A 26,298-nucleotide genomic window follows, 5' to 3' on the forward strand; every position below is an offset into this window, starting at 1 on the left:
AAGGAAATGCACTGATACATACCTGGGAAGAGAAACTGATAGGACTAATGTGCTGAAACAGTGTCTTGAGCACTGAAGGTTAGAAGAACAAATTAACAATGCTAGGAATGTTCCAAGAAACCATCACCACTCACCTTACTTCAAGAACAAACATGGATTTGGGTCCTCATGTGATTTTTCAATAAAGACTTCAAGTTTCTAATATTGAACAGAAAATTGTTTAGATGCCAAAGGAAGTAACTGCGAAAGAGTGAGTTATCTATTAAAATTTTAAATTCTTAAATTTTACAGAAAATATCTAAAAACACACATTATACTGCCTTTTGAATTTGAACGACACTAATAGTTTTATTTAACAAACATTGACTACTATGTGCAAAGCACTGTGCTAGGTGCCATGAAAGATACAAAGATGAAAAAGACATAGTCCCTGCCCACAAGGAGCGTATAATCTAGTGGGGGAGACAGACAAATACACAAATAACTAGAATACAAGGCAGTAAACAACAGAGTGGACAAGTGCTGAGTGTGGCCTGAGTGTGATACTAACTAGCCTCAAGGTTCCAATTTGAAACACTGGTGATGCAGTGTTGGCTGCTTTGAAAATCCCATTTCAAGATCGGCGTAATAGATGTTTAAATGGTCCTACCCAAGCAGCTGGAGGCAAGAGAGTAGGCCAGGTGGAAGGGCTGTTTGAAACACTGTCACACCTACATACATGGTGCTGATACAAGTATGTAGGGACAGCTAAAAAAAGAACATATATATATCATCTGTCCTTTGGTTAATGGCTATAGCTACTGTTTTAAACAATATACTTTTATATAAAAAGGAATTTGTATAATCCCAGAAAAATCAACTTAAGGATTAATATTAATTCAACAAAGAATCTTGCCATAGGCAATTTTCTTATTTACTAATTGATTAAGTCTTTTCTCTAAGTATCTATAAAGCTCTGTAGCAATTAAACGGTTAGACATCTAAGTATTGCTCAGTAAAAACCTCTTTTATGTTCAGCCTTCAGAAGGAAATGGTCACATACCTGATAACCTGATATAATACTATTCTAATAGCAACAAGAAGGCCTTAAAGAGATTTAAGGAAAATAATTTTTAATGCTTCAATGCAAATGGAATACACGCTGATTAAATACAATTCAATGTTCTTTGAAAATATCTCACTGACAGCATTTGATACCAGTTAAGGCCAGCAAAATTGAAGTGAGGAAAATATCACATATATTGTCTTTCATTGGTTTCATATATCATTTCCTATGACTATGGCAGCTCAATCTTTTCTTTGAAAATTCCATTTATTGGTACTGATGAGCTTTGATTTGCTTTTAACTCGTATGCTAAAAACAGCTGCTGACCACTTCCTCTTGGTAGTGCTGTCTGACATAAATGACAAAGCAGAAGCACATTTTCTGGCTGCTTTTCCTACTTCCTGAATTGGAGGGTTCACTGCTTAGCCTGTTTCCTTCAGGGTGTCACTGTGATCCTGGGACCTCTGCTGCTTTCTCTCAAGGAAACGAGCACGTGCGTCTGATATGGATTTATCATCATTTCTTCTTTGCATTTTCTTTAGGACTTCTTTTGGTATTCCATCTGAAAACATTACAAATTAATCCAATAAAATTTTAGTTTTGAGTTTCAGTATTAGAAACGTTAAGAGAAAGAGATGCTCTGATTTTTTAATGTTAAGGGGAAAAGAAGGAAATTAAATTTTGCCCTTTCAAAAGAAATGATATAATTGATGGATAAAAATAAGAGCATAAAAGGACTTCCCAAGTGGTCCAGTGGCTAAGACTGCACACCCAGTGCAGGGGGCCAGGGTTCAATCCCTGATCAGGGAACTAGATCCCACATGCTGCAACTAAAAAGATCCTGCGTGCCACAACTAAGACCTGGGGCAGCCAAATGAATGAATGAATAAATAAATAAAATAAGAGCATAGAGGTCTGAGGAGTCAGAAAAATTGACCCTAAGTCAAACATGTAGTGTGGTTATACACTACAACAAAACAGAGTAGTTAACATTTCCAATGACCTTGGGCAAAATTCCCCACCATTCTATTTCTCAGTGATGTTAAATAAGGATAATACAATTTGCTCCATCAATCAGCCTCAAAAAGCTTTACTGAAAAGCTCTTTTTATTTGTGAGCTGAGAATTAAGCTTTCTGTCCTAGTTCAGTACCACAACAGTTTATGCCTCACAACTAGGGACCTAACATTTCAAGGAAAAATCTCCTGAAAAAAAAAAAAGGATGTTCTGCAGTAATAATTCACAAAATTTTATAAACAAAATAAAAATAGTAAAGCACTACTGGGAAGCAATATGGCATAATAGTTAAGAGTAGAGGCCACAGAGTCAAATTCCTTGGATTCAAAATCCAGATTCACCAAATATTAGCTTTGGGATTTTCAGCAAATTATTGTATACTGCTAAGTATTTCCTCATCTATAAAGTAGGGATATGCAGTTACTTCACAGAGTTATTGTGAATATTTAATGGGGTAATGCAAGTTGTTAGCATGTGGCAAAAAAGTTCTATAGATATTGTTATTAATAATGTTGTTGGGGCTTCCCTGGTGGCGCAGTGGTTGAGAGTCTGCCTGCCAATGCAGGGGACACGGGTTCGTGCCCCAGTCCAGGAAGATCCCACATGCCATGGAGCGGCTAGGCTCGTGAGCCGTGGCCGCTGGCCCTGCGCGTCCGGAGCCTATACTCCGCAACGGGAGAGGCCACAACAAGTGAGAGGCCCGAGAAATGCAAAAAATAATAATAATAATAATTAAAATAATAATAATAATAATGTTGTTGAACAGAGGGGTTAAGGAAAACATGATTAACTGGAAGGAAAGAAGGAAGTCAAAGTAAGTCTGAGACTCATGACAACTCTTTGCTTTTCTGAGGAGACAGAGCCAGAATCTAAGCTCTGTAACAGTTTTTCTGTAATTATATGAGAATTTGGACACTTATGCTCTAGAACAAGCGATTCACTCACCCTTTAGATGCTTTACATTTTCCTTATTGGTCCACCTCCTTCTTGCATCTTCTCTCATTTCACGTCGGGCCACACTGCTCAAATCATGTGCATTAAATTCATGCAACTTGGGTAACAAGTCTCTCACCCATTCATAACGGATTGGACACACAATTCTTGCGTAGACTTTGGTGGTAACTAATACCTCATGGAAAATGATCCATTCAAGTTTGGTTTCCTGTTCATGAAGCTACACAAAAGAATTCATTTAAGGATGATAATTCAATAACCTGCCTTATTGCACATTAGACCAACCAAATACCAACAGCCCAAACTCTTCTGAATTAATTTCTATATTCTTCAATCAAACAGGAGGCATAGGCCAACCAATACCTTTATGTAATATAGATATATGCTAAACTTATCCTCAAAAGAGAAAAGTAGAAGACATCTGTATATTATTTATTCCTATACCTTTACAAAAGGAAGAAATTCCTACACCTTCCTTTACAAAAGGAAGAAATTTCTTCCTTTTATTAAAAACAAGGTACTTACTGCTGAGGAAGGATGAATGTGAACTGGGCTTCCACGCCCATCCATTGTGCAAAACGTTCTCCCAACAGACCTAAGAACCAAAAAACCAAAGGATAAAGACAAGAACAGTAAAAGCAATGAAATAAGTTTAGAGCACTAAATAAGTTTCACTGTAGAGCACTAACGATGAAAAATTATATGTTCTACTACAAAGATTGCTATAAGCAGAGGTTTATATTTATTCAACTGTCACTATAACTTCTCTACCAATTGATCTTTTTTTCTTAATCAATTAATTAATTAATTTTTGGCTGCGTTGGGTTTTCATTGCTCCGCGCAGGTTTTCTCAAGTTGCGGCGAGTGGGGGCTACTCTTTGCTGTGTGCACGTGCTTCTCATCGCGGTGGCTTCTCTTGTTGCAGGGCACAGGCTCTAGGTGTGTGGGCTTTAGTAGTTGTGGCACATGGGCTCAGTAGTTGTGGCTCATGGGCTCTAGAGCGCAGGCTCAGTAGTTGTGGCACACGGGCTTAGTTGCTCTGCGACATGTGGGATCTTCCCAGACCAGGGCTCAAACCAGTGTCTCCTGCATTGGCAGGCAGATTCTTAACCACTGCGCCACCAGGGAAGTCCCCTCTACCAATTCATCTTAAAACTAATGATACAGGGAATTCCCTGGCAGTCCAGTGGTTAGGACTCTGTGCTCTCACTGCCAAGGGCCTGGGTTTGATCCCTTGTTGGGGAACTAAAACTCCACAAGCTGCGCGGTGCAGCCAAAAAAAAAAGAACTAATGATACAACTTAAATAGTCATTTTAATTAAGTATAAACATTTCTGGTCAATAAATAGCAATATTAACAATAATATTGTATTTGTGCTTGAGAATTTCCAAAATGCTTTCATAATAAAACCTCAAATAAGCCTATGAGTTTTGAGAGCCAGGTACTTTATTAAAAGCTCAAAACTGAGATTCAAATAAATTAGATAGCTTTCTCAAGTCAAAGAGCTAATGTATGATGAGGCAAGTCCTAAACATAGGTCTTCTGACTTAAATACAGTATTCTTCACATTATATTATGCTACATCTCCTTTCAAGGGTATAGGTAATTTTCACTATTCTAAAATGCGATAATTAGAGCAGAAGCAAGAAGAACTACAGTCCTGCAGCCTGTGGAACAACAACCACATTCACGGAAAGATGGACAAGATGAAAAGGCAGAGGGCTATGTACCAGATGAAGGAACAAGATAAAACCCCAGAAAAACAACTAAATGAAGTGGAGATAGGCAACCTTCCAGAAAAAGAATTCAGAATAATGATAGTGAAGATGATCCAGGACCTCAGAAAAAGAATGGAGGCAAAGATCAAGAAGATGCAAGAAATGTTTAACAAAGACCTAGAAGAATGAAAGAACAAACAAACAGATATGAACAATACAATAACTGAAATGAAAAACACACTAGAAGGAATCAATAGCAGAATAACTGAGGCAGAAGAACGGATAAGTGAACTGGAAGACAGAATGATGGAATTCACTGCCATGGAACAGAAAAAGAAACAAGAATGAAAAGAAATGAAGACAGCCTAAGAGACCTCTGGGACAACATTAAACACAAAAACATTCGCATTATAGGGGTCCCAGAAGGAGAGAGAGAGAGAAAGGACCCGAGAAAATATTTGAAGAGATAATAGTCGAAAACTTCCCTAACGTGGGAAAGGAAATAGCCACCCAAGTCCAGGAAGCTCAGAGTCCCATACAGGACAAACCCAAGGACAGACACACCAAGACACATAGCAATCAAACTGGTAAAAATTAAAGACAAAGAAAAATTATTGAAAGCAGCAAGGGAAAAACGAAAAATAACATACAAGGGAACTCGCATAAGGTTAACAGCTGATTTCTCAGCAGAAACTCTACAAGCCAAAAGGGAGTGGCATGACTGTGATGAAAGAGAAGAGCCTACAACCAAGATTACTCTATCTGGCAAGGATCTCATTCAGATTCGACAGAGAAATGAAAAGCTTTACAGACAAGCAAAAGCTAAGAGAATTCAGCACCACCAAACCAGCTATGCAACAAACGCTAAAGGAAACTTCTCCAAGTGAGAAACACAAGAGAAGAAAAGGACCTACACAAACAAACCCATAACAATTAAGAAAATGGTAACAGGAACATACATATCGATAATTACATTAAACATGAATGGATTAAATGCTCCAACCAAAAGACACAGGCTCGCTGAATGGATACCAAAACAAGACCCATATATATGCTGTCTACAAGAGACCCACTTCAGACCTAGGGACACATACAGACTGAAAGTGAGGGGGTGGAAAAAGATATTCCATGCAAATGGAAATCAAAAGAAAGCTGGAATAGCAATACTCATACCAGATAAAACAGACTTTAAAATAAAGAATGTTACAAGAGACAAGGAAAGACACTACATAATGATCAAGGGATCAATCCAAGAAGATATAACAATTATAAATATATATGCACCCAACATAGGAGCACCTCAATACATAAGGCAACTGCTAACAGCCATAAAAGAGGAAATCGACAGTAACACAATACTAGTGGGGCACTTTGACACCTCACTTACACCAATGGACAGATCATCTGAACAGAAAATTAATAAGGAAACACAAGCTTTAAATGACACAACAGACCAGATAGATTTAATTGATATTTATAGGACATTCCATCCAAAAACAGCAGATTACACTTTCTTCTCAAGTGTGCACGTAACATTCTCCAGGATAGATCACATTTTGGGTCACAAATCAAGCCTCAGTAAATTTAAGAAAACTGAAATCATATCAAACATCTTTTCTGACCACAACGCTATGAGATTAGAAATCAATTACAGGGGAAAAAAACGTAAAAAACACAAACACATGGAGGCTAAATAACATGTTGCTAAATAACCAAGAGATCACTGAAGAAATCAGAGAGGAAATCAAAAAATACCTAGAGACAAATGACAGTGAAAACACGATGATCCAAAACCTATGGGATGCGGCAAAAGCAGTTCTAAGAGGGAAGTTTATACCAATACAAGCCTATCTCAAGAAACAGGAAAAATCTCAAACAATCTAACGATACTAAAGGAATTAGAGAAAGAAGAACAAACAAAACCCAAAGTTAGCAGAAGGAAAGAAATCAATGAAACAGAAACAAAGAAAACAATAGCAAAGATCAATAAAACTAAAAGCTGGTTCTTTGAGAAGATAAACAAAATTGATAAACCATTACCCAGATTCATCACGAAAAAGAGGGAGAGGGCTAAAATCAATAAAATTAGAAATGGAAAAGGAGAACAGACACCACAGAAATACAAAGCATCCTAAGAGACTACTACAAGCAACTCTATGCCAATAAAATGGACAACCTGGAAGAAATGGACAAATTCTTAGAAAGGTATAACCTTCCAAGACTGAACCTGGAAGAAACAGAAAATATGAACAGATCAATCACAAGTAATGAAATTGAAACTGTGATTAAAAATCTTCCAACAAACAAAAGTCCAGGACCAGATGCCTTCACAGATGAATTCTATCAAACATTTAGAGTAGAGCTAACACCCAACCTCTTCAAACTCTTCCAAAAAACTGCAGAGGAAGGAACACTCCCAAACTCATTCTATGAGGCCACCATCACCCTGATACCAAAACCAGACAAAGATGTCACAAAGAATGAAAACTACAGGCCAATATCACTGATGAACACAGATGCAACAATCCTCAACAAAATACCAGCAAACAGAATCCAACAACACATTAAAAGGATCATACACCATGATCAAGTGGGATTTATCCCAGGGATGCAAGGATTCTTCGACATAGGCAAAACAATCAGTGTGATACATCATACTAACAAACTGAAAAGTAAAAACCATATGATCACCCCAAAAGATGCAATAAAAGCTTTTGACAAAATTCAACACCCATTTATGATAAAAACTCTCCAGAAAGTGGGCACAGAGGGAGCCTACCTCAACATAATAAAGGCCATATACAACAAACCCACAGCAAACATCATTCTCAGTGGTGAAAAACTGAAGCATTTCCTCTAAGATCAGGAACAAGACAAGGATGTCCACTCTCACCACTATTATTCAACATAGTTTTGGAAGTCCTAGCCATGGCAATCAGAGAAGAAAAAGAAATAAAAGGAATACAAATTGGAAAAGAAGAAGTAAAACTGTCACTGTTTGCAGATGACATGATGCTATACATAGAGAATCCTAAGAAAACTACTAGAAAACTACTAGAGCTAATCAATGAATTTGGTAAAGTTGCAGGATACAAAATTAATGCACAGAAATCTCTTGCATTCCTATACAATAATGGTGAAAAATCTGAAAGAGAAATTAAGGAAACACTACCATTTACCACTGCAACACAAAGAATAAAATACTTAGGAATAAACCTACCTAGGGAGACAAAAGACCTGTATGCAGAAAACTATAAGACACTGATGAAAGAAATTAAATATGATACAAACAAATGGAGAGATATCCCATGTTCTTGGATTGGAAGAATCAATATTGTGAAAATGACTATACTACCCAGAGCAATCTACAGATTCAATGCAATCCCTATCAAATTACCAATGGCATTGTTTACAGAACTAAAACAAAAAACCTTAAAATTTGTATGGAGACACAAAAGACCCCGAATAGCCAAAGCAGTCTTGAGGGAAAAAAACAGAGCTAGAGGAATCAGACTCCCTGACTTCAGACTATACTACCAAGCTACAGTAATCAAGACAATATGGTACTGACACGAAAACAGAAACATAGATCAATGGAACAAGATAGAAAGCCCAGAGATAAACCCATGCACCTATGGTCAACTAATCTAGGACAAAGGAGGCAAGGATATACAATGGAGAAAAGACAGCCTCTTCAATAAGTGGTGCTGGGAAAACTGGACAGCTACATGTAAAAGAATGAAATTAGAACACTCCCTAACACCATACACAAAAATAAACTCAAAGTGGATTAAAGACCTAAATGTAAGACCGGAGACTATAAAACTCTTAGAGGAAAATATAGGAAGAACACTCTTTGATGTAAATCACAGCAAGATCTTTTTTGATCCACCTCCTAGAGTAATGGAAATAAAAACAAAAATAAACAAACGGGACCTAATGAAACTTAAAAGCTTTGCAAAGCAAAGGAAACTACAAACAGGACGAAAAGACAACCCTCAGAATGGGAGGAAATATTTGCAAACGAATCAATGGACAAAGGATTCATTTCCAAAATATACAAACAGCTCATGCAGCTCAATATTAAAAAAAACAAACAATCCAATCCAAAAATGGGCAGAAGACCTAAATAGACATTTCTCCAAAGAAGACATACAGATGGCCAAGAAGCACATGAAAAGCTGCTCAACATCACTAATTATTAGAGAAATGCAAATCAAAACTACAATGAGGTATCACCTCACACCAGTCAGAATGGGCATCATGAGAAAATCTACAAACAACAAAGGCTGGAGAGGGTGTGAAGAAAAGGGAACCCTCTTGCACTGTTGGTGGGAATGTAAATTGATACAGCCACTATGGAGAACAGTATGGAGGTTCCTTAAAAAACTAAAAATAGAATTAGCGTATAACCCAGCAATCCCACTACTGGGCATATACCCAGGGAAAACCATAATTCAAAAAGACACATGCACCTCAATGTTCATTGCAGCACTACTTACAATAGCCAGGTCATGGAAGCAACCTAAATGCCCATCGACAGATGAATGGATAAAGAAGATGTGGTACATATATACAATGGAGTATTACTCAGCCATAAAAAGGAACGAAACTGGGTCATTTGTAGAGACGTGGATGAATCTAGAGACTGTCATACAGAGTGAAGTAAGTCATAAAAAGAAAACCAAATATCATATATTAATGTACATACGTGGAACCTAGAAAAATGGTATAGATGAACTGGTTTACAGGGCAGAAATTGAGACAGAGATGTAGAGAACAAATGTATGGACACCAAGGGGGGATAGCGGCGGTGGAGTGGGCGGTGGTGGTGGTGGGATGAACTGGGAGACTGGGATTGACATGTATACACTAATATGTATAAAATGGATAACTCATAAGAACCTGCTGTATAAAAAAATAAATAAAATTCAAAAATTCAAAAAAATATATGATAATTAGAATATTTCATCTGCATTTTTTCTAATTCGTGTTAACTTTAAATTCTTATCCTCTTCTATACTTCCCTATATATATGTTATTCCAAAAACTTGTCAAAATTATGCCTTAGAGCTCAATCATCACAACTGATTTCCTACAGAACTTCACATATATTCCTATTATAACCCAGATCAGACTGCATTATAATTATTTGTATATATATCTACGCAGTACATATTTGGACAGTACAAAAATCTTTTTTTCTTCAACCATTTGAAAGTTAGTAGCCAAACTTATGACCCATCATCCCCAAATACCTGAGTGTGCATTTCCTATAATCAAGAATATTCTCCTATATAACCATAATACAACCATCAAAACCAGGGAATTAACACTGACACATTACTAGCACCTAATCCTCAGAACCCAATGAAGTTTACCAAATGTCCTAATAATATCCTTTATAGTAAAAGGATCCAGTTCAGAATCATTTACTGCCTTTACATTTTATGGCCCCTTAGTCTCCTTCATTCTGGAATACTCCCCAGTCTTCCTTTGACCTTCATGATCTTGACACCTTTAAATTATCAGCTAGTTATTTTGTAGTATGTGCCTCAATTTGATTTTGTCTGTTTTAGGATGATTAGATTCAGGTTACAGATCTTTGGCAGGAATATCACAGAAGTGTTGCTGTGTTTTCATTATATCCTATCAGGAGGAACATGATTTTGATTTGTTGCTTGATCTAGGTAACATCTGCCAGGCTTCTTCAGTGAGAAGTTACTTTTTCCCTTTGTAATTAACAAGAGTTTTGTGGAGAGCTGCTCAACTATGTAAATAATTCTATTTGTCATTAAACTTTTAATTTACTCATTTATTAATTTATATGATTATAGACCCATGATTTCACATTTTATTCAATGGGTTATATAATCCATTACTATCATTATTTATTTCAATGCTCAAAATATCCCATCTTTGATCAGCTGGGACCTATTCAAGCTGGCTCCTTTGTACTTCTGACATGGCCTCAACCTTCACTGATCACTACTTTGCTTGCTGGCAAAATAAGATATTTCAGGCTCATCATGTACTTTCCCAGCCCTATTTCTCCAAAGAGCCCTGGGTCTTTTATGTGGCAGATGGTTGTTCCAAGTCAAGATCTGGGCACAAAGTATATTCATTGCTATTATAGTGTCATTGCTTCCAGTCCATCTCATAGTTAGGTTACATATTTACATACATACAAATACATATTACACACACACACACACAGTACCATCTATTTTTATTACCATATCTATCTATCCATCCATCTAACTATAGTAAAAACTGTATACCAGACTTTCCTGGTGGTGCAGTGGTTAAGAAGCTGCCTGCCAGTGCAGGGGACATGGGTTCAAGCCCTGGTCCGGGAAGATCTCACATGCTGCGGAGCAACTAAGCCCGTGCGCCACAACTACCGAACCTGTGCTGTAGAGCCCATGAGCCACAACTACTGAGCCTGTGTGCCACAACTACTGAAGCCCACGCGCCCACAGCCTGCACTCCACAACAAGAGAAGCCACCGCATGAGAAGCCTGCACACCATGACGAAGAGTAGCTCCCACTTGCCACAACTAGAAAAAGTCCATGTGCAGCAACGAAGACCCAATGCAGCCATAAATAAATAAATTAATTAACTAATTAAAAAACCCATAATACCTGAAATTCCAATCAACTCCACAGGGCTCATTCTTGTTTTCTCCCTTTCAGCATTTCTAACTCCCTTCACCATTTGCCTTAATATATTCAATTATGTGATCAATTCCCCTGTATATAACGAATCTCCCATCACCACCACTCTTACCCCTTTCCCTACAAAGATGGCCTCCCTCCCTACACTCAGACTCTGACACTCAATACCAAATAACTCCCATGTAAGTACCTTCCCCAATCCTGCTCAAGACCTGACATTCCACACCAAACTACCCTTCCTCAGGGATGCCATCCTCAACCTATTTGGCTTTCACACTCCACAAAGAGCCACCCCTCTGCAAGAAAACAGTGTCACTTAACTTAGGCACTAATACCCCATGCTGGACAGCTGTCCTACAGACTCCCCTCCTGCCCCACAAGAGCTTCAATATCTTGCTCTCAGCCACTGCAGCTCCCCTTGCACAAGTGACAATTATGAAAAGGGTCACTGTAATTGATGTCATCATAATTTGATTTAAACAGAGTTTAAATCAAACTGTCTTTAATATTAAATATTTAATATTATCATCAAATATGGTTGTATTTCTCTATCCATCTCTCAAGCTCTTACTGCTTACCTGCGAGCTACATTTTTGAAATAACCTGCACAAAGACATCTTCGCAGTACTTCATGTTTAGGGCCTTCAAAGGTCTCTCTTGGGAAGTCACTTTGCTATAGAAAGAATACATGTACAGTGGTAAATCTCACAGAACAATTTGAAATAATCTTTTAGTTTGAAAAATCCACATTTCTAAAGACTTCTGTTTCTGGCCAATATGGAGTAAGAGGGACCAGATTTACCCTTCTGCTTGAACCAACCAAAAAATGGACAAAGCATATGAAATAATCATCTCCAAAACACTATATATCAAGCAATAAAGGACAGTGACCTCTGAGAAATAAATGAAGTAGGGAAAATAAATGAAGTAAGTCCAACAACTGCCCCAGCTTACAGTCAACCTTGAGAAAGATTCTGGACGAAGGTGCAGGAAAGGAAAAACCCAAGTGGAACGTGGAGAACTCCCAGAGTTAAAGAGACTGAGCTGAGAATCCAGGAAGACCAGGATGGCTAGAGTTCCCAGGCCAGAGTTCAGGAGAGAAGAGATCTGCATAGAGAACTCCAGAGATATGCAGAAGGGCCTCAAGAGTTCAACTGAATAATGGTAAGCATATGAATGTGAGGAAATTACCCAAGGCCAGGAAAAGAGCCTCCCAAAAGGATAAGGGATAATAGAGCTGTGTGCTCGCACAGGGTCAGGAACGGTGCCTGTTCCTACAAACCATTCTTCAACACCTTACAATATATATGGTTTGGAGTAGAGTACTCAGAAGGCCTTGCCAAAATGCTACTCAAGGAAAAAAACATTATAGCAATCACCTGTTTAAGCTTCCTGATCAGTTCTCTAAGTTGAGCTTCAACACGAAATGCAGAAAATAAGCACCTCCAATGAATCCAATGTTTCTGGCACCACGAAGCTGGAGCTCCACTGCAAAACAAAAATATTGGTGTCTCAAAAATATCTTCTATGAGTGAAAGACAGTCTAACGTTCTCATTTCTATTACACAACTAGAAACCCATAGCAACTGTCAGCTCTTTTATGAGACCTGTCCAATTAATAAAAAAGCACTTTAAGGAATTTGAAAAAACAAATTAATGCAGGTGCCTGTAAGTGAATTAAAACATGATTCGTAAATGGGTTTCTTTTTATTCATATATGCTTTAACAAGTTAATGCAGGTGCCTCTAAGTGAATTAAAACATGATTTGGAAATGGGTTCCTTTTTATTCATATACGCTTTAACAAATATCCAATCATTTTCTCAACTAAGCTACTTATACAGAGCCAAAATTCTATAAGGTCAGTTTTCAGGAAAGGTTTAAGGGGAGAAGAAAGAAGAGAACTAATGTTATGCAATAAATGACTACTAAGTCATAGTCACCTGACAGAGAAATCCCACTAATGTTCACAAAAATACCTTGAGGTCAGTATCATTTCCACTGAACCTTACTGTCTAAAATAATATACTATATTGAAGATATATTTCAAACTAACACTTTCCAGTACGAAGAACTATCTCACATACCTTGATTTGCACTGTTCAAAGATGACAGCTAAAGTCGCAAAGTCATTAAATCCTCCAGCTTTAGCTGCCAATTCTCGATGTCTCTGTTCTGCTTCCTTCTGGTACTCTGGATCAACTAAAACGACAATTGGAAAGGCAGTTTAGTTCTACTTTACATCAAGTGCCTATATTCACTTTGTTTATTCAAGCTCATTAAAATCTGCCTCGCCCTCTGAGGTGCAATAAGGGAGAAGTACACTAACTCCTCTGGGGGGTCTCTACTCCCACAATTCCTTTTCTTCTTTAATCACACTTTGGAGATTTTACCAGAATAGCAACATTATTCCTCCCAAAAAGTATTTAGAATTTAGTATTGGTTTTACCATAAGAGTAACCCATGCTCACAGTAAAAAATACTTACGTAAAAGTTCAATGTTCCCCACTTTGTTACATTACCCATAAACCAATCCTCAAGGCTAACCACTGTTAATTATTTAGTGTGTGTCCTTCAAGATATTTTCTATATATATACAAGCATTGTGTATAATCGTTTATTTTTACATAAGTGGGATATACCTTCTGAAATTTCCTTTATTAGTAACAGCTTAATGTAAGTACATATAGAATTATTCATTCTCAAACATACCTACATTGTATTTCTCAGGGGTATAAGGAACACAACACAATTTAACCAGACCCTATTTATCCAATTCCTAATTATGGACAATAAGGACCATCATATATGCAGAAATGAAGTACGACAAACTGTTCTTTTTTAACTTTATATTGAAGTATATCATGCATACAGAAAACTACACAGGTCAAAAGTGTACAGGTCAATGAGTGGTCACAAATATAACATACCAATGTACCCAACACCCAGATCAACAAGCAGAATATTACCAGCATCCCAGAGCCCTTTTTTTGCTCTCCTTCCAATAACTACCCATTCCCGTCCACAAGGATAACCCATATCCTGACTTCTAACCCCAAAGAAGTGTTTTGCCTGTTTCTAAACTTAACCCCCCCCTTTTTTGTCAAAAGGTCCTAGGGCTTCTTCCCTCATTGTAGGGCATCAAACCCCCACCCTACTCGTTCAGTATGCCCATCGCAGCTAGATTTGGCAGAGGCACCATGCTGCCCAATTCCAGGCAGCAGCACTTAGACAGACTACAACGTGAATGTGCAAAGCATCAGTTCCTGGTATTAGGAAGAAAGCAATCTGATTAAATGAAACACTCATGAAGATATAAAGTCTTCTATCCCAGGCTTTAAGTGGCTTCCACCTATGTGACCTGGGTAACAACTGAAGGAAGCAGCTAGAGACAAAAGGAGAGCAAATATGGCCATACAAATGGCCCTGCCAAGGTGAAGATATAATGACTATCTCTTGAACCAGTCATGGATATTGATTTTTAAGCCAAAACATCTAATTTCATGCACCCAAACACCACTGCCCAGAAGGTACTATGCACTAGACTCAAGCATCAACTCTGTCTTGGCTCCAACACTAAGAGACAAGCCTACCTATCAGCCAGGGGCTGCTGCATCCTTGAACTGTGGTATCCCTGCCATACAAATGTAAAGTCCCAGCCTCCTCCGACCTCTGGGCTATGAAGCCTCAGAGAAGCTTCCTATTATGGTTCAGTTCTTCTCTTCTCTGCCTCCAGCTGACCCTAGAAATGTTCAATTTAGCTGTAATACCTACTACAACAATTTACACAAATGGCTTACCATCTCTTAATAAAATGTCATAATAACTACAATAAATTTTAGTGGATTACAATTCTAAACTCAGTTTATATTTTGTAAAGATTAACTGCATGGTTAGTGTTGGATCTCTGTTGTTTAAAGAGTGGCTACCTGCTCACACTTTAAAAAATGTAGAGAGCACACTGCTTTTCTGGCTGTCCTTCCCACATTGCTACTACCTTCTCTCTGTCTCTCTCTCCCCCTGTTACTCTCAAAGTCAAGAGAAAATACAGAACATATTTTTGTTCCTTTTCCCTATCTCTTCTCTTAAAAATAACCTAATTAATTAAAATTAAAACTGGCAGAAGTCCCATAGTAAATTCAGGATTTCTATAGGAAAGTAAAAAACCATATCACACACAGTTCCTACAATCTCAGCAAGTTTATACTCTGACTAAACAGTAGTTTGACTATCCATCTTTAATTACTTTCCCAGCAGACTTGTCATTTTCTTTAGTTTATTATCTTTCCCCAGATTGAAATTCTATTATCAGTTTTAACTCATGCAAATAATGCTACTGAGGCAAAAACTAAATAAGAAGCTGAAGCAGCAACACAAGGCTCTATCAGCTGAACTTCTCTCTTTGGGAAGATAAGTTAATACTTTTCTATATAACAACCAATCAGAAAATAAAACTATTACACAGAAAGGGTTTTAATAACAACAATCCTCAGAGCTGAAGCAGGGGAGTAAGGCTGTAAGTGACACATACACATAAAGTATGATTTATTTCTAAAAATGTCAGTTAAAATAATTAAAAACTTAAAAACCAACACAATGTTATTTTAAATTTGTTCCATTTTAAGGTGATGCTGTTTACCACCTTAAAAACATTTAAGAGCCCTCACTCCACTGTCTGACTTCTAAAGCAATATCTATACTAGCAGACGCTGTGTACACAGTTTACTAGAGCAAAATCATCATTTTGATGTTTAAAATCTTTATTCAATGTTAGATCTGAAAATACTAGCCAGTTTTACCAATAAGTATATAATAAACTAAATTAGGTGATCTACAATGACTAAGACGCAAGCCAGAAAGAAATGCTTAACCTATAAAGACTATAAATGCACTTAAAAGCAGTTGGACAATGAATACATATTTTAGGGTGTAGCAAGATCTCAGCAAGTCACATGCTCAAAAAGTGAAGCTGCATTTTGTAACAGCTGAAGCCTGCTTCATCAATCCAGGTTTAAAAATTAAGCCTAGGGGCTTCCCTGGTGGCGCAGTGGTTAAGAATCTGCCTGCCAATGCAGGGGACACGGGTTCAAGCCCTGGTCTGGGAAGATCCCACATGCCGCGGAGCAACTAAGCCCGTGCGCCACAACTACTGAGCCTGTGCTCTAGAGCCCGCGTGCCACAACTACTGAAGTCCGCACGCCTAGAGCCTATGCTCTGCAACAAGAGAAGCCACCGCAATGAGAAGCCTGCACACTGCAACAAAGAGTAGCCCCCACTCGCCGCAACTAAAGAAAGCTGTGCACAGGAACAAAGAACCAAAGCAGCCAAAAATAAATTTAAAAAAAAAATTAAGCCTAGGTCATATATGTACATATAGCAAGAGTGTCTCTTTAAGTATGAATAAGAAACAGGTAGCAATTGTTGCCTCAAGGAATCAGACCTGGATGATACCAAGGAATGCTCTTGCCAAGGTGCCTAACTTTATTTGGATCAGACTATGGAGCAATTTATGCCCCAGGGCACTGTCAAAAACAGATCAATCAGCTACCAATCCATGGAGAATGACAGCTTGGCGTAATATCAATAGAGGCAGACCAGCAAAAATTGAAGTAGAGCAGCCAAACTATTTTTATTGAAGCATGGTTGACTTACAATATTATAATAGTTGCAGGTGTACAACAGAGTGATTCAGTATTTTTATAGATTATACTCCATCTAAAGTTATTACAGGGACTTCCCTGGTGGCTCAGTGGTTGGGAATCCACCTGACAGTGCAGGGGACGCAGGTTCGAGCCCTGGTCCTGGAGGATCCCACATGCCACGGAGCGACTGGGCCCGTGTGCCACAGCTGCTGAGCCTGCGCTCTGGAGCCTGCAAGCCACAACTACTGAAGCATGTGTGCCTGGAGGCCGTGCTCTGCAACAGGAGAGGCCGCTGCGGTGAGAGGCCCGTGCACCGAACGAAGAGTAGCCCCCACTTGCTGCAGCTGGGGAGGGCCTGCGTGCGGCAGCGAAGACCCAACACAGCCAAAAATAAATAAATAAATTTATTTAAAAAAATAAGTTATTACAAAATAATGGCTATATTTCCCTGTGCTGTAAAATATATCCTTGTTGCTCATTTATTTTATACATAGTAGTTTGCATCTGTTAATCCCACACCACGATATTATCCATCCCCCCTTCTCTCTTCCCACTGGTAACCACTAGTTTGTTTTCTATATCTGTGAGTCTGTTTCTGTTTTGTTATGTAAATTCATTTATTTTTTAGGTTCTACATATAAGTGATAACAGAGTATTTGTCTTTCTCTGTCTGACTTATTTCATCCACATTGTTGCAAATGGCAGAATTTCATTCTTTTTTACAGCTAAGATATATCCCATTGTGTGTGTGTGTGTGTGTGTGTGTGTGTGTATATATATGTATATATATATATACACCATATCTTCTTTAACCATTCATCTGTTGATGAACACTTAGGTTGCTTCCATATCTTGGCTATTGTAAATAATGCTGCTACAATGCTATAACTGGGATACATGTTACCTTTTCAAATTAGTGTTTTCATTTGCTTCAAATGTATACCCAGAAGTGGAATTGCTGGATGATAAGGTAGTTCTATTTTTAGTTTTTTTGAGGAAACTCCATTCTGTTTTCCACACTGCATGCACCAATTTACATTCCCACCAACAGTATACTAGGGTTCCCTTTCCTCCACATCCTCGCCACATTTATTATGTGTAGACTTTTTGATGATAGTCATTCTGACAGGTGTCAAGGTGATATCTCATTGTGGTTCTGATTTGTATTTCTCTGATAATTAGCAATGTTGAGCATTTTTTCATGTACCTGTTGGGCCATCTGTATATCTTCTTTGGAATAATGTCTATTCAGGTCTTCTGCACCCCCTTTTTTGCTGCAGGGCTTGTGGGATATTGTAGTTCCCCAACCAGGGACTGAACCCAAGCCCTCGACAGCAAAAGCACGGAGTCTTAACCATTGGACAATCAAGGAATTCCCCGCCCATTTTTCAATCAGGCTGTTTGTTTTTTTGATATTTAGTTGCAAGCACTATTTATATATTTTGGATATTAACCCCTTCTCAGTCATATCACTTGCAAATATTTTCTCCCATTCAGTAGGTTGTCTTTTTGTTTTGTCAATCATTTCCTTTGCTGCGTAAAAGCTTTTAAGTTGAATTAGGTTCCACTTGTTTATTTTTGCTTTTGTTTCTTTTGCCTTAGAAGACAGATCCAAAAAAATATTGCTATGATTTATGTCAAAGAATGTTCTGCCTATGTTCTATTCTATGAGTTTTATGGCTTCAGGTCTTTAATCCATTTGGGGTTTATTTTTATACATGGAGTGAGAAAACGTTCTAATTTCATTCTTTTATACATTCTTTTTCATACATTCTACATGTATATAGCTGTCTAGTTTTCCCAACACCATTTATTGAAGAGACTGTCTTTTCTCCATTGTATATATTCTTGACTCCTTTGTCATAAATTAATGGACCATAAGTGCATGGGTTTATTTTTGGGCTCTCTATTCTGTTCTGTTGATCTATATGTCTGTTTCTGAGCCAGTATCATGCTGCTTTGATTACTGTAGCTTTGTAGTACAGTCTGAAGTCAAGGAGTATGACACCTCCAGCTTTGTTCTTTTTTCTCAAGATTGCTTTGGCAATTCAAGGTCTTTTGTGGTTCCATACGAATTTTAGGATTATTTGTCCCAGTTCTGTGAAAAATGTCACGGGTATTTTGAAAGGTATTGCATTAAATCCACAGATTGCTTTGAGTTGTGTGGACATTTTAACAATATTAAGTCTTCCAACCCAGGAACATGAGATACCATTCCATTTCTTTGTACCATCTTCAATTTCCTTCATCAATGATTTATAATCTTCACAGTATAGGTCTTTCACTTCTTTGGTTAAGTTTATTCCTAGGTATTTTATTCTTTTTGATGTAATTTAAAATAAATTAGTTTCTTGCTTTCTATTTCTGATAGTTCACTATTAGTGTATAGAAAATCAACAGATTTCTGAATACTAATTTTGTATCCTGCAACTTTACTGAATTCATCTATTAATTCTAATAATTTTTTGATGCAGACTTTAGGGTTTTCTATGTACAGTATCATGTCATCTGCAAACAGTGACAGTTTTACTTCTTCCCTTCCAATTTGGATGCCTTTTATTTCTTTTTCTTGTCTGACTGCTGTGGCTCAGACTTCCAATACTATGTTGAACAGATGTGGCTAGAGTGCACATCCTTGTTTTGTTCCTGCTTTAGAGAAAAGGTTTTAGCTTTTCACCACTGAGTATGATGTTACCTATGGGTTTGTAATAAATGAAACCAGCCAAACATTTAACAGAAATATCAGAGAAAACTGCAAAAATCATAGTTTGTCCTGATGCTCTGGAAGACTGTGCAGATGCCCAAGAAGCAAAAGGAGAGGGAACATCTGAGCCTCTGTCTTTGGCTGAACACAGGACAAACTCATAAACTCCCTGAACTGTGAAAATAGTCTTCAAGCCACACAACATAAATCCAACAGTAAAGGGTGCAAACACCAGTGGCTTAAGGGGGTTAGGAACAACCTCCAACCAATCAGTGGCTGACTGCTGAAATGGAAATGTACAATAAACAAAACGAAAACTTCACTAAGTGGAGCTCGACAGTAGATTTGGACTCACAGGAGAAAGAATCAGCAAAATATAGATCAAGAGAGATCAAGCAATCCAAAGAGTCTCAGAGAAATACGGGACATCATTAAGCACACCAACATATGCATAATGGGAGTGCCAGAAGAAGAGGACAGAGAAAGGGGCAGAAAATTTTTTGAGAAAATAATGGCTGAGAAATTCCAAAATTTGATGGAAAACATTTATCTACACATTCAAGAAGCTTAATGAACTCCAACTAGGATAAAAGCAAAGTGATCCACAGACATATAATAGCCAAAATACTGAAGGGAGCAAGAGAAAATTTACTTGTTGTGAACAAAAGAACTTCAATAAAATTAAAAGTCGAATTTCAATAGAAATGATGGAGGCCAAAGGACTGTGGGATAATATAATGCTGAAAGAAAACCACCATTAACTAAGAATCCTATATCCAGCAAAACTATCTTTCAAAATGAAGGCAAAATAAAGGCATTCCTGGAAAACAAAACCTGAAAGAATTCATTGCTAGCATACCTGCCTTACAATTAATAATAAAAGAAGTTATTCAGGCTGAAGGAAGTGACACAAGATGGTAATCTGAATGACACTAAAAAAGAGCACTGGTAAAAGTTAAAATGTAGGTAAATTTTTTAAAAGAGTATGATTATATTATTATTGATTATTTCTTCTATTCCCTTATGTATTTAAAAGAAATTGCATGAAACATTATCTATAAAATTGTATTGTTGGGCCTATAACATAGAAATGTAATATATTTGACAATAGCAACACATGTGTTACCTACTTTTTAAAAAGAGGGCCTAGGTCAGTATCTAAGGAAAATAAACTTAATCTTAAATCTGACAAGACAATAGATAAGGCCATTGCTTTACAGTTATGTTTTCATTGCATGGAATTTAGAAACACTGATAAATCTATGTGTTACCTGAGGGCTTTCAGGGTAATTCATGCTTCATATCCATTAACATCACTGATATCACGTGCTTCAAAAGGGCAAGACTTACTCAAAAATTTCCCATCAAATCAAAGCACAGAATACAAGACGTATTCCTATTGGCTATTATCTCAATATTCTAAAGAATTATAATGACCTATGTCCATAGATATCTAAGGCCAAGTATTAGGCTAGCAAAGGAAAGTCTCCCTTTTCCTGGAATTGCTAAAGTGTAGATCCCAAATAAAGGCCTTCAAGATACCAAAAACCACCTCAAGGACTTAATAAAAAAAAAACAAAAGGGCTTCCCTGGTGGCGCAGTGGTTGAGAGTCTGCCTGCTGATGCAGGGGACGCGGGTTTGTGCCCCGGTCCGGGAAGATCCCACATGCCGCGGAGCGGCAGAGACCACAACAGTGAGAGGCCCGCGTAGTGCAAAAAAAAAAAAAACAAAAAAAAAACAAAAAAAAAAAACCACATAATCAAAACTTAAGACCTGAACAACCTGAAAGGCTAAAAAACTGAGTCAGCAGTCCACCCACAGATAGAGGGTTCTAAATAAGAGTTTAAAAACTAACACCTGGACTTTTACTTCTAGCTATGGAAAAGACTTAATTTTTCTCTTCTTCTCTTAACTTCTTTCAAAGACATATGAAGGTTTAAGGGAAAAATTACAATACTGTATTGTGGGGTTTATAATGTATGTAAATATAATATATATGACAACAATAGAACAAGGATATGTTAAGAAATGGCAAAAAGCCAGCAAAGTTTTCAATACAATCTCTATCTAAATTCTTAGCAGGCTTATTTTTAAGAAACTAATATGCTGATTTTAAAATTTATATGGAAATATAAAGAATATAGAATAATCAAAACAATACTGAAAATATAAATATTCTGCTTCTTTTTCTAGCTGATTTCAAAATTTATCATAAGCTATGTAATCAATACAAAGTTGGCACTGACATAAGGATAGACAAATAGATCTATGGAATAAAATAAAGTCCAGAAATAGACTATTACACATATACTTTCTGCAGACTTTTTTTTAATAAGGTTTTTTTTTTTTTAACTTCTTTTTTTGGCCGTGCCACACTGCGCAGCATGTGGGATCTTAGTTCCCCGGCCAGGGATAGAACCCGTGCCCCCTGCAGTGGAAATATGGAGTCTTAACCACTGGACCACCAGGGAAGTCCCCCTACTTTTCACAGATTTTTAACAAAGGTGCCAAAGCAACTCAATGCAGGAAAGTAAATCTTTTCAACAAATGTCCTGGAACAAGTGGATATTCACAGGAAAAAAGTAATCTAGACCCCTACCTCACACCATATACAAAGCTTAATTTCAGATGGATTACTGTCCTAAACTTAATGGCTAGAAACTGTAAAGCTTCTAGATCAAAGTATCAATAGAGATACAAGAGAGAAGCATATTTTTACTATCTTGGGGCAGGAAAACATTTCTTACCATGCAGAAAGCAATAACCACACACACACAAAAATTGATATCGTAAGACTTCTTCAAAATTCAAAACCTCTCTCATCAAAAGACACTGTGAAAAAAGCAAACAGAAAAGCCACAGGCTGGGAAGAAAATATGCACAACTCATACCTAACAAATAACTTGTACCTAGAATAAAGAACTACCAGATTCAATATATATATATTTTTTTAATTTAAAACATGGGCAAAGGACTATAATAGATACTTCACAAAGACAGATAAATGATCAATAATCACACAAAAAAGTGCTCAAAATTATAAGTCATCAGGAAAATGCAAATTAAAACCAAAAAGAGGTATCACTAATATATAACAGAATATATAAAATGAAAGTGATTGGCAACACCAAATGTTGAGGAGGACATGTAGTGCAAGTTGCACTCTCAAACACTGTTGATGTGATTTTTAAATGGTAGAGACACTGTGGGAAAAGATTTGGCAATTTCTTAGAGTTAAACTCAGTAATGCAGCTATTTTTCTCCTAGGTATTTATCTCAGAAAAATAAAAATATATATCTACAAAAGACTTGCACAAGAATTTTCAAAATAGCTGTATTTATAAATGGCGTCAAACAAGAAACAATTCAAATGTCCATCAATAGGATAATGGGTAAACTAATTGTAGTATACAACAGGATACTACTCAACAATAAAAAGAACAAAGCACTGATACATACAAGAACATGTATGAATCTCACATACAATATGTTGACCAAAAGAAGCCAAACACAAAAAAGCACGTACTGTATAATTCTATTTATGTGAAGTTTCAGAAGGGGCAAAACTAACCTGAAAAAAGTCAGAAAAGTGGCTTGCTGGGGGGAGGTAGGATGGAATCTGAGAACGGGCACTGAGAGAATTTTCTGGAGTGATAAAACTGTTCTATATCTTGACAGGCGTGTAGGGTACATTGGTAAATTTATTTCACAAAATTCACTGAATTATACACTTAGGATTTATACTCTTCACTACATGTAGATTTTGCCTCAAAAAAAACCAAAACACAACTATAAGCAAATACTGAACTCTACTTATACAGGACTGCCTTTCACAGTGGTATAGCTTAGCAATTCTGAAACTACTTCTGTATACTCTAGGGACAATGGACAATTTGAATATGGACTCTGGACTAGATAACAGCATTGTATCAGTTAACTTTCCTAATTTTGATAAATGTACTATGGTTAAGTAAGAGATTGCCCATGTTCTTGGTAAACGTACATGTAAATGTTTTGTGGTAAGGGAGCACAATGTTTCCAATTTACTCTCAAATGATTCAGAAAAAGAAATAAGGTGCATATTTATAAATACATATATGTAGGGACTTCCCTGGTGGTGCAGTGGTTAAGAGTCTGCCTGCCAGTGAGGGGGACGTGGGTTCAATCCCTGGTCCAGGAAGATTCCACATGCCTCGGAGCAGCTAGGCCCATGAGCCACAACTACTGAGCCTGCACTCTAGAGCCCACAGGCCACAACTACTGAAGCCCGTGTGCTCTAGGGTGCATGTGCTGCAACTACTGAGCCTGCATGCTGCAACTACTGTAGCCCACACGCCAAAGCCCGTGCTCCACAACAAGAGGAGCCACAGCAATGAGAAGCCCACGCACCTCAACAAAGAGTAGCCCCCGCTCACCAAAACTAGAGAAAGCCCACACACAGCAACGCAGCCAAAAAATAAAAAATAAAAAATAAATAAATACGTATATGTATACATGCACAGAGAGAATTATAAAGCAAATGCAGGAGAATGTTAAAAACTGCTGAAACTAGATGAAAGTTAAAAACAAATTCTTTTACTACTCTTTCAACATTTCTGTAAGTTTGAAATTGTATTACAATAAAATCTTATACCCCACCTCCACACACACAAAAAAATGTAACACCAGACTAGTTTCATCTATTTCAATATTCCAACAAGGAAAAACATTTCCTTTTTTTGGCATTACAAGACTGTTGGAGTTGGATCACCTTAATCCAGCTCCCTGGTTTTACAAATGAAGTCCAGAAAAACTAGGCCAACAGTCAGATAATTAGGTAGCAGTGAGTCAGGTTAGAATCCTGAGCTCTTGCCCCCCATTTCAATACTCTGTAATAGTTTTTTTAAATAGTATTTTTAGCTTTGATACTACCTAATGAAAGCCAGCCAACCTTATTTACTGCATATAGTATTATACTAGAAAAAAAAAAAACCCCTGCAATTAGGGTACTACTAGAATCAAAATTCTGACACTTAAAAACTACACTGCAATCTATTTGGGATAGGTAGCACACTAATTAAACTACAGAGTATTTTTATAGAGAAACATATCCTCCATTATAACCATCACAATAATAAACCAATCTGGACCCAACACTCACAATCATAAAGGGATTTGGCCAGTGAGATAGCACACTATTGTTAGTATTGGTTGCAGGTAAGATATACTATCTACTCAGAAGCTCTTTGGAAAAAAAAAATTGTGAACCACCCCCCCAACCCTCCCCACCACGCACTAGAAGAAAGCAAAGCTCACGTGTGATGAACCAAGTTGTACCCTGTACTGACACACTAAGAAAGGAAAGAAGCAGAAGGCTAAAGACATGGAAACTTCAAAACAATTCTCTAAGTGTACAAGGGCTGACCTACCTTTTTTTTTTGATTGTAGAAAAAAAAAAAGGTTAATATATTACTAATGTATTATAACAGGGCAAAGGTTCACCATACTATCTTCCTTTACCAGTGAAAGGAAATTAACTTTCAGCCAGGAACGTTATATACTCCCTATTTCAAAAAACTAAGTTAAAGAATAACAAAATGAAAAAAATTGTTTATCTTCAGTTTCATCTTTCGTAGGGCTAGTTATATGGTAATCAAAAAAATGTTCAGTGAATTACTGGGGATCTAAATAAACAGATATTCCTTGTACATGGATAGGAAGACAATACTGTCAAGATGTCACTTCTTTCCCATTTGATCTATAGAGTCAATATAATCTCAATTAGGGGCTTCCCTGGTGGTGCAGTGGTTAAGAATCTGCCTGCCAATGCAGGGGACACGGGTTCGAGCCCTGGTCCAGGAAGACACCACATGCCGCAGAACAACTAAGCCTGTGTGCCACAACTCTGAGCCTGCGCTCTAGAGCCTGTGAGCCACAACTACTGAGCCCTCGTGCCAAAACTACTGAAGCCCGCGTGCCTAGAGCCCATGCTCCACAACAAGAGAAGCCACCGCAATGAGAAGCCCACGCACCGCAACAAGGAGTAGCCCCTGCTCGCCACAACTAGAGAAAGCCCGTGCATAGCAACGAAGACCCAACGCAGCCAAAAATAAATAATAAATAAAATAAATATTTAAAAAATCTTATTAAAAAATATATAATCTCAATTAAAGTCTCAGAAAGTTATTTTGTGGATATCAACAAACTGGGTTTAAAGTTTATATAGAAAGGGAAAAGACCCAGAATAGTCAAAACAATACTGAAGGGAAAGAGAAAAGCTGGATAAATGATTCTATCCAGGTTCAAGAGTTATTATAAAGCTTCAATAATCAAGAAAGTGTGGTACAGACAGAAGAACAGGAAAACAGATCAATGGAACAGAATACAAGGCCCAGAAATAGATCCACACAAATTCAACCAAATTAACTCTGACAAAGGAGCAAAGGAATTACAATGGAGAAAGGAGTCTTGAATAAATGGGGCTGGAACAAAAGGACATCAACTCCTACAAGATGACATAGGAGAAAATCTAGATGAACTTGGGTACGGTGATGACTTTTC

At 37.4% G+C, this 26,298-nt stretch overlaps 1 protein-coding gene across 2 annotated transcripts in view; it reads right to left on the reverse strand.

Moving 5' to 3' along the window:
- Nucleotides 1-321: 321 nt before the first annotated feature.
- Nucleotides 322-26,298, reverse strand: part of DHX40 (DEAH-box helicase 40) — a 52,210-nt gene continuing 26,233 nt past the window's right edge. For both annotated transcript variants that reach the window (XM_049702327.1, XM_049702328.1), the window contains exons 13-18: nucleotides 13,499-13,613; nucleotides 12,792-12,900; nucleotides 11,991-12,085; nucleotides 3,541-3,610; nucleotides 3,007-3,235; nucleotides 322-1,607 (exon numbers count right to left, since the gene is read on the reverse strand). In XM_049702327.1, coding sequence (XP_049558284.1) covers nucleotides 1,468-1,607; nucleotides 3,007-3,235; nucleotides 3,541-3,610; nucleotides 11,991-12,085; nucleotides 12,792-12,900; nucleotides 13,499-13,613 — 758 coding nt within the window. In that variant the 3' untranslated portion in view covers nucleotides 322-1,467. The remainder of the gene's footprint in view (nucleotides 1,608-3,006; nucleotides 3,236-3,540; nucleotides 3,611-11,990; nucleotides 12,086-12,791; nucleotides 12,901-13,498; nucleotides 13,614-26,298) is intronic.

Source organism: Orcinus orca, chromosome 19, assembly GCF_937001465.1.
Source record: "Orcinus orca chromosome 19, mOrcOrc1.1, whole genome shotgun sequence".
Taxonomy (NCBI): Eukaryota; Metazoa; Chordata; class Mammalia; order Artiodactyla; family Delphinidae; genus Orcinus; species Orcinus orca.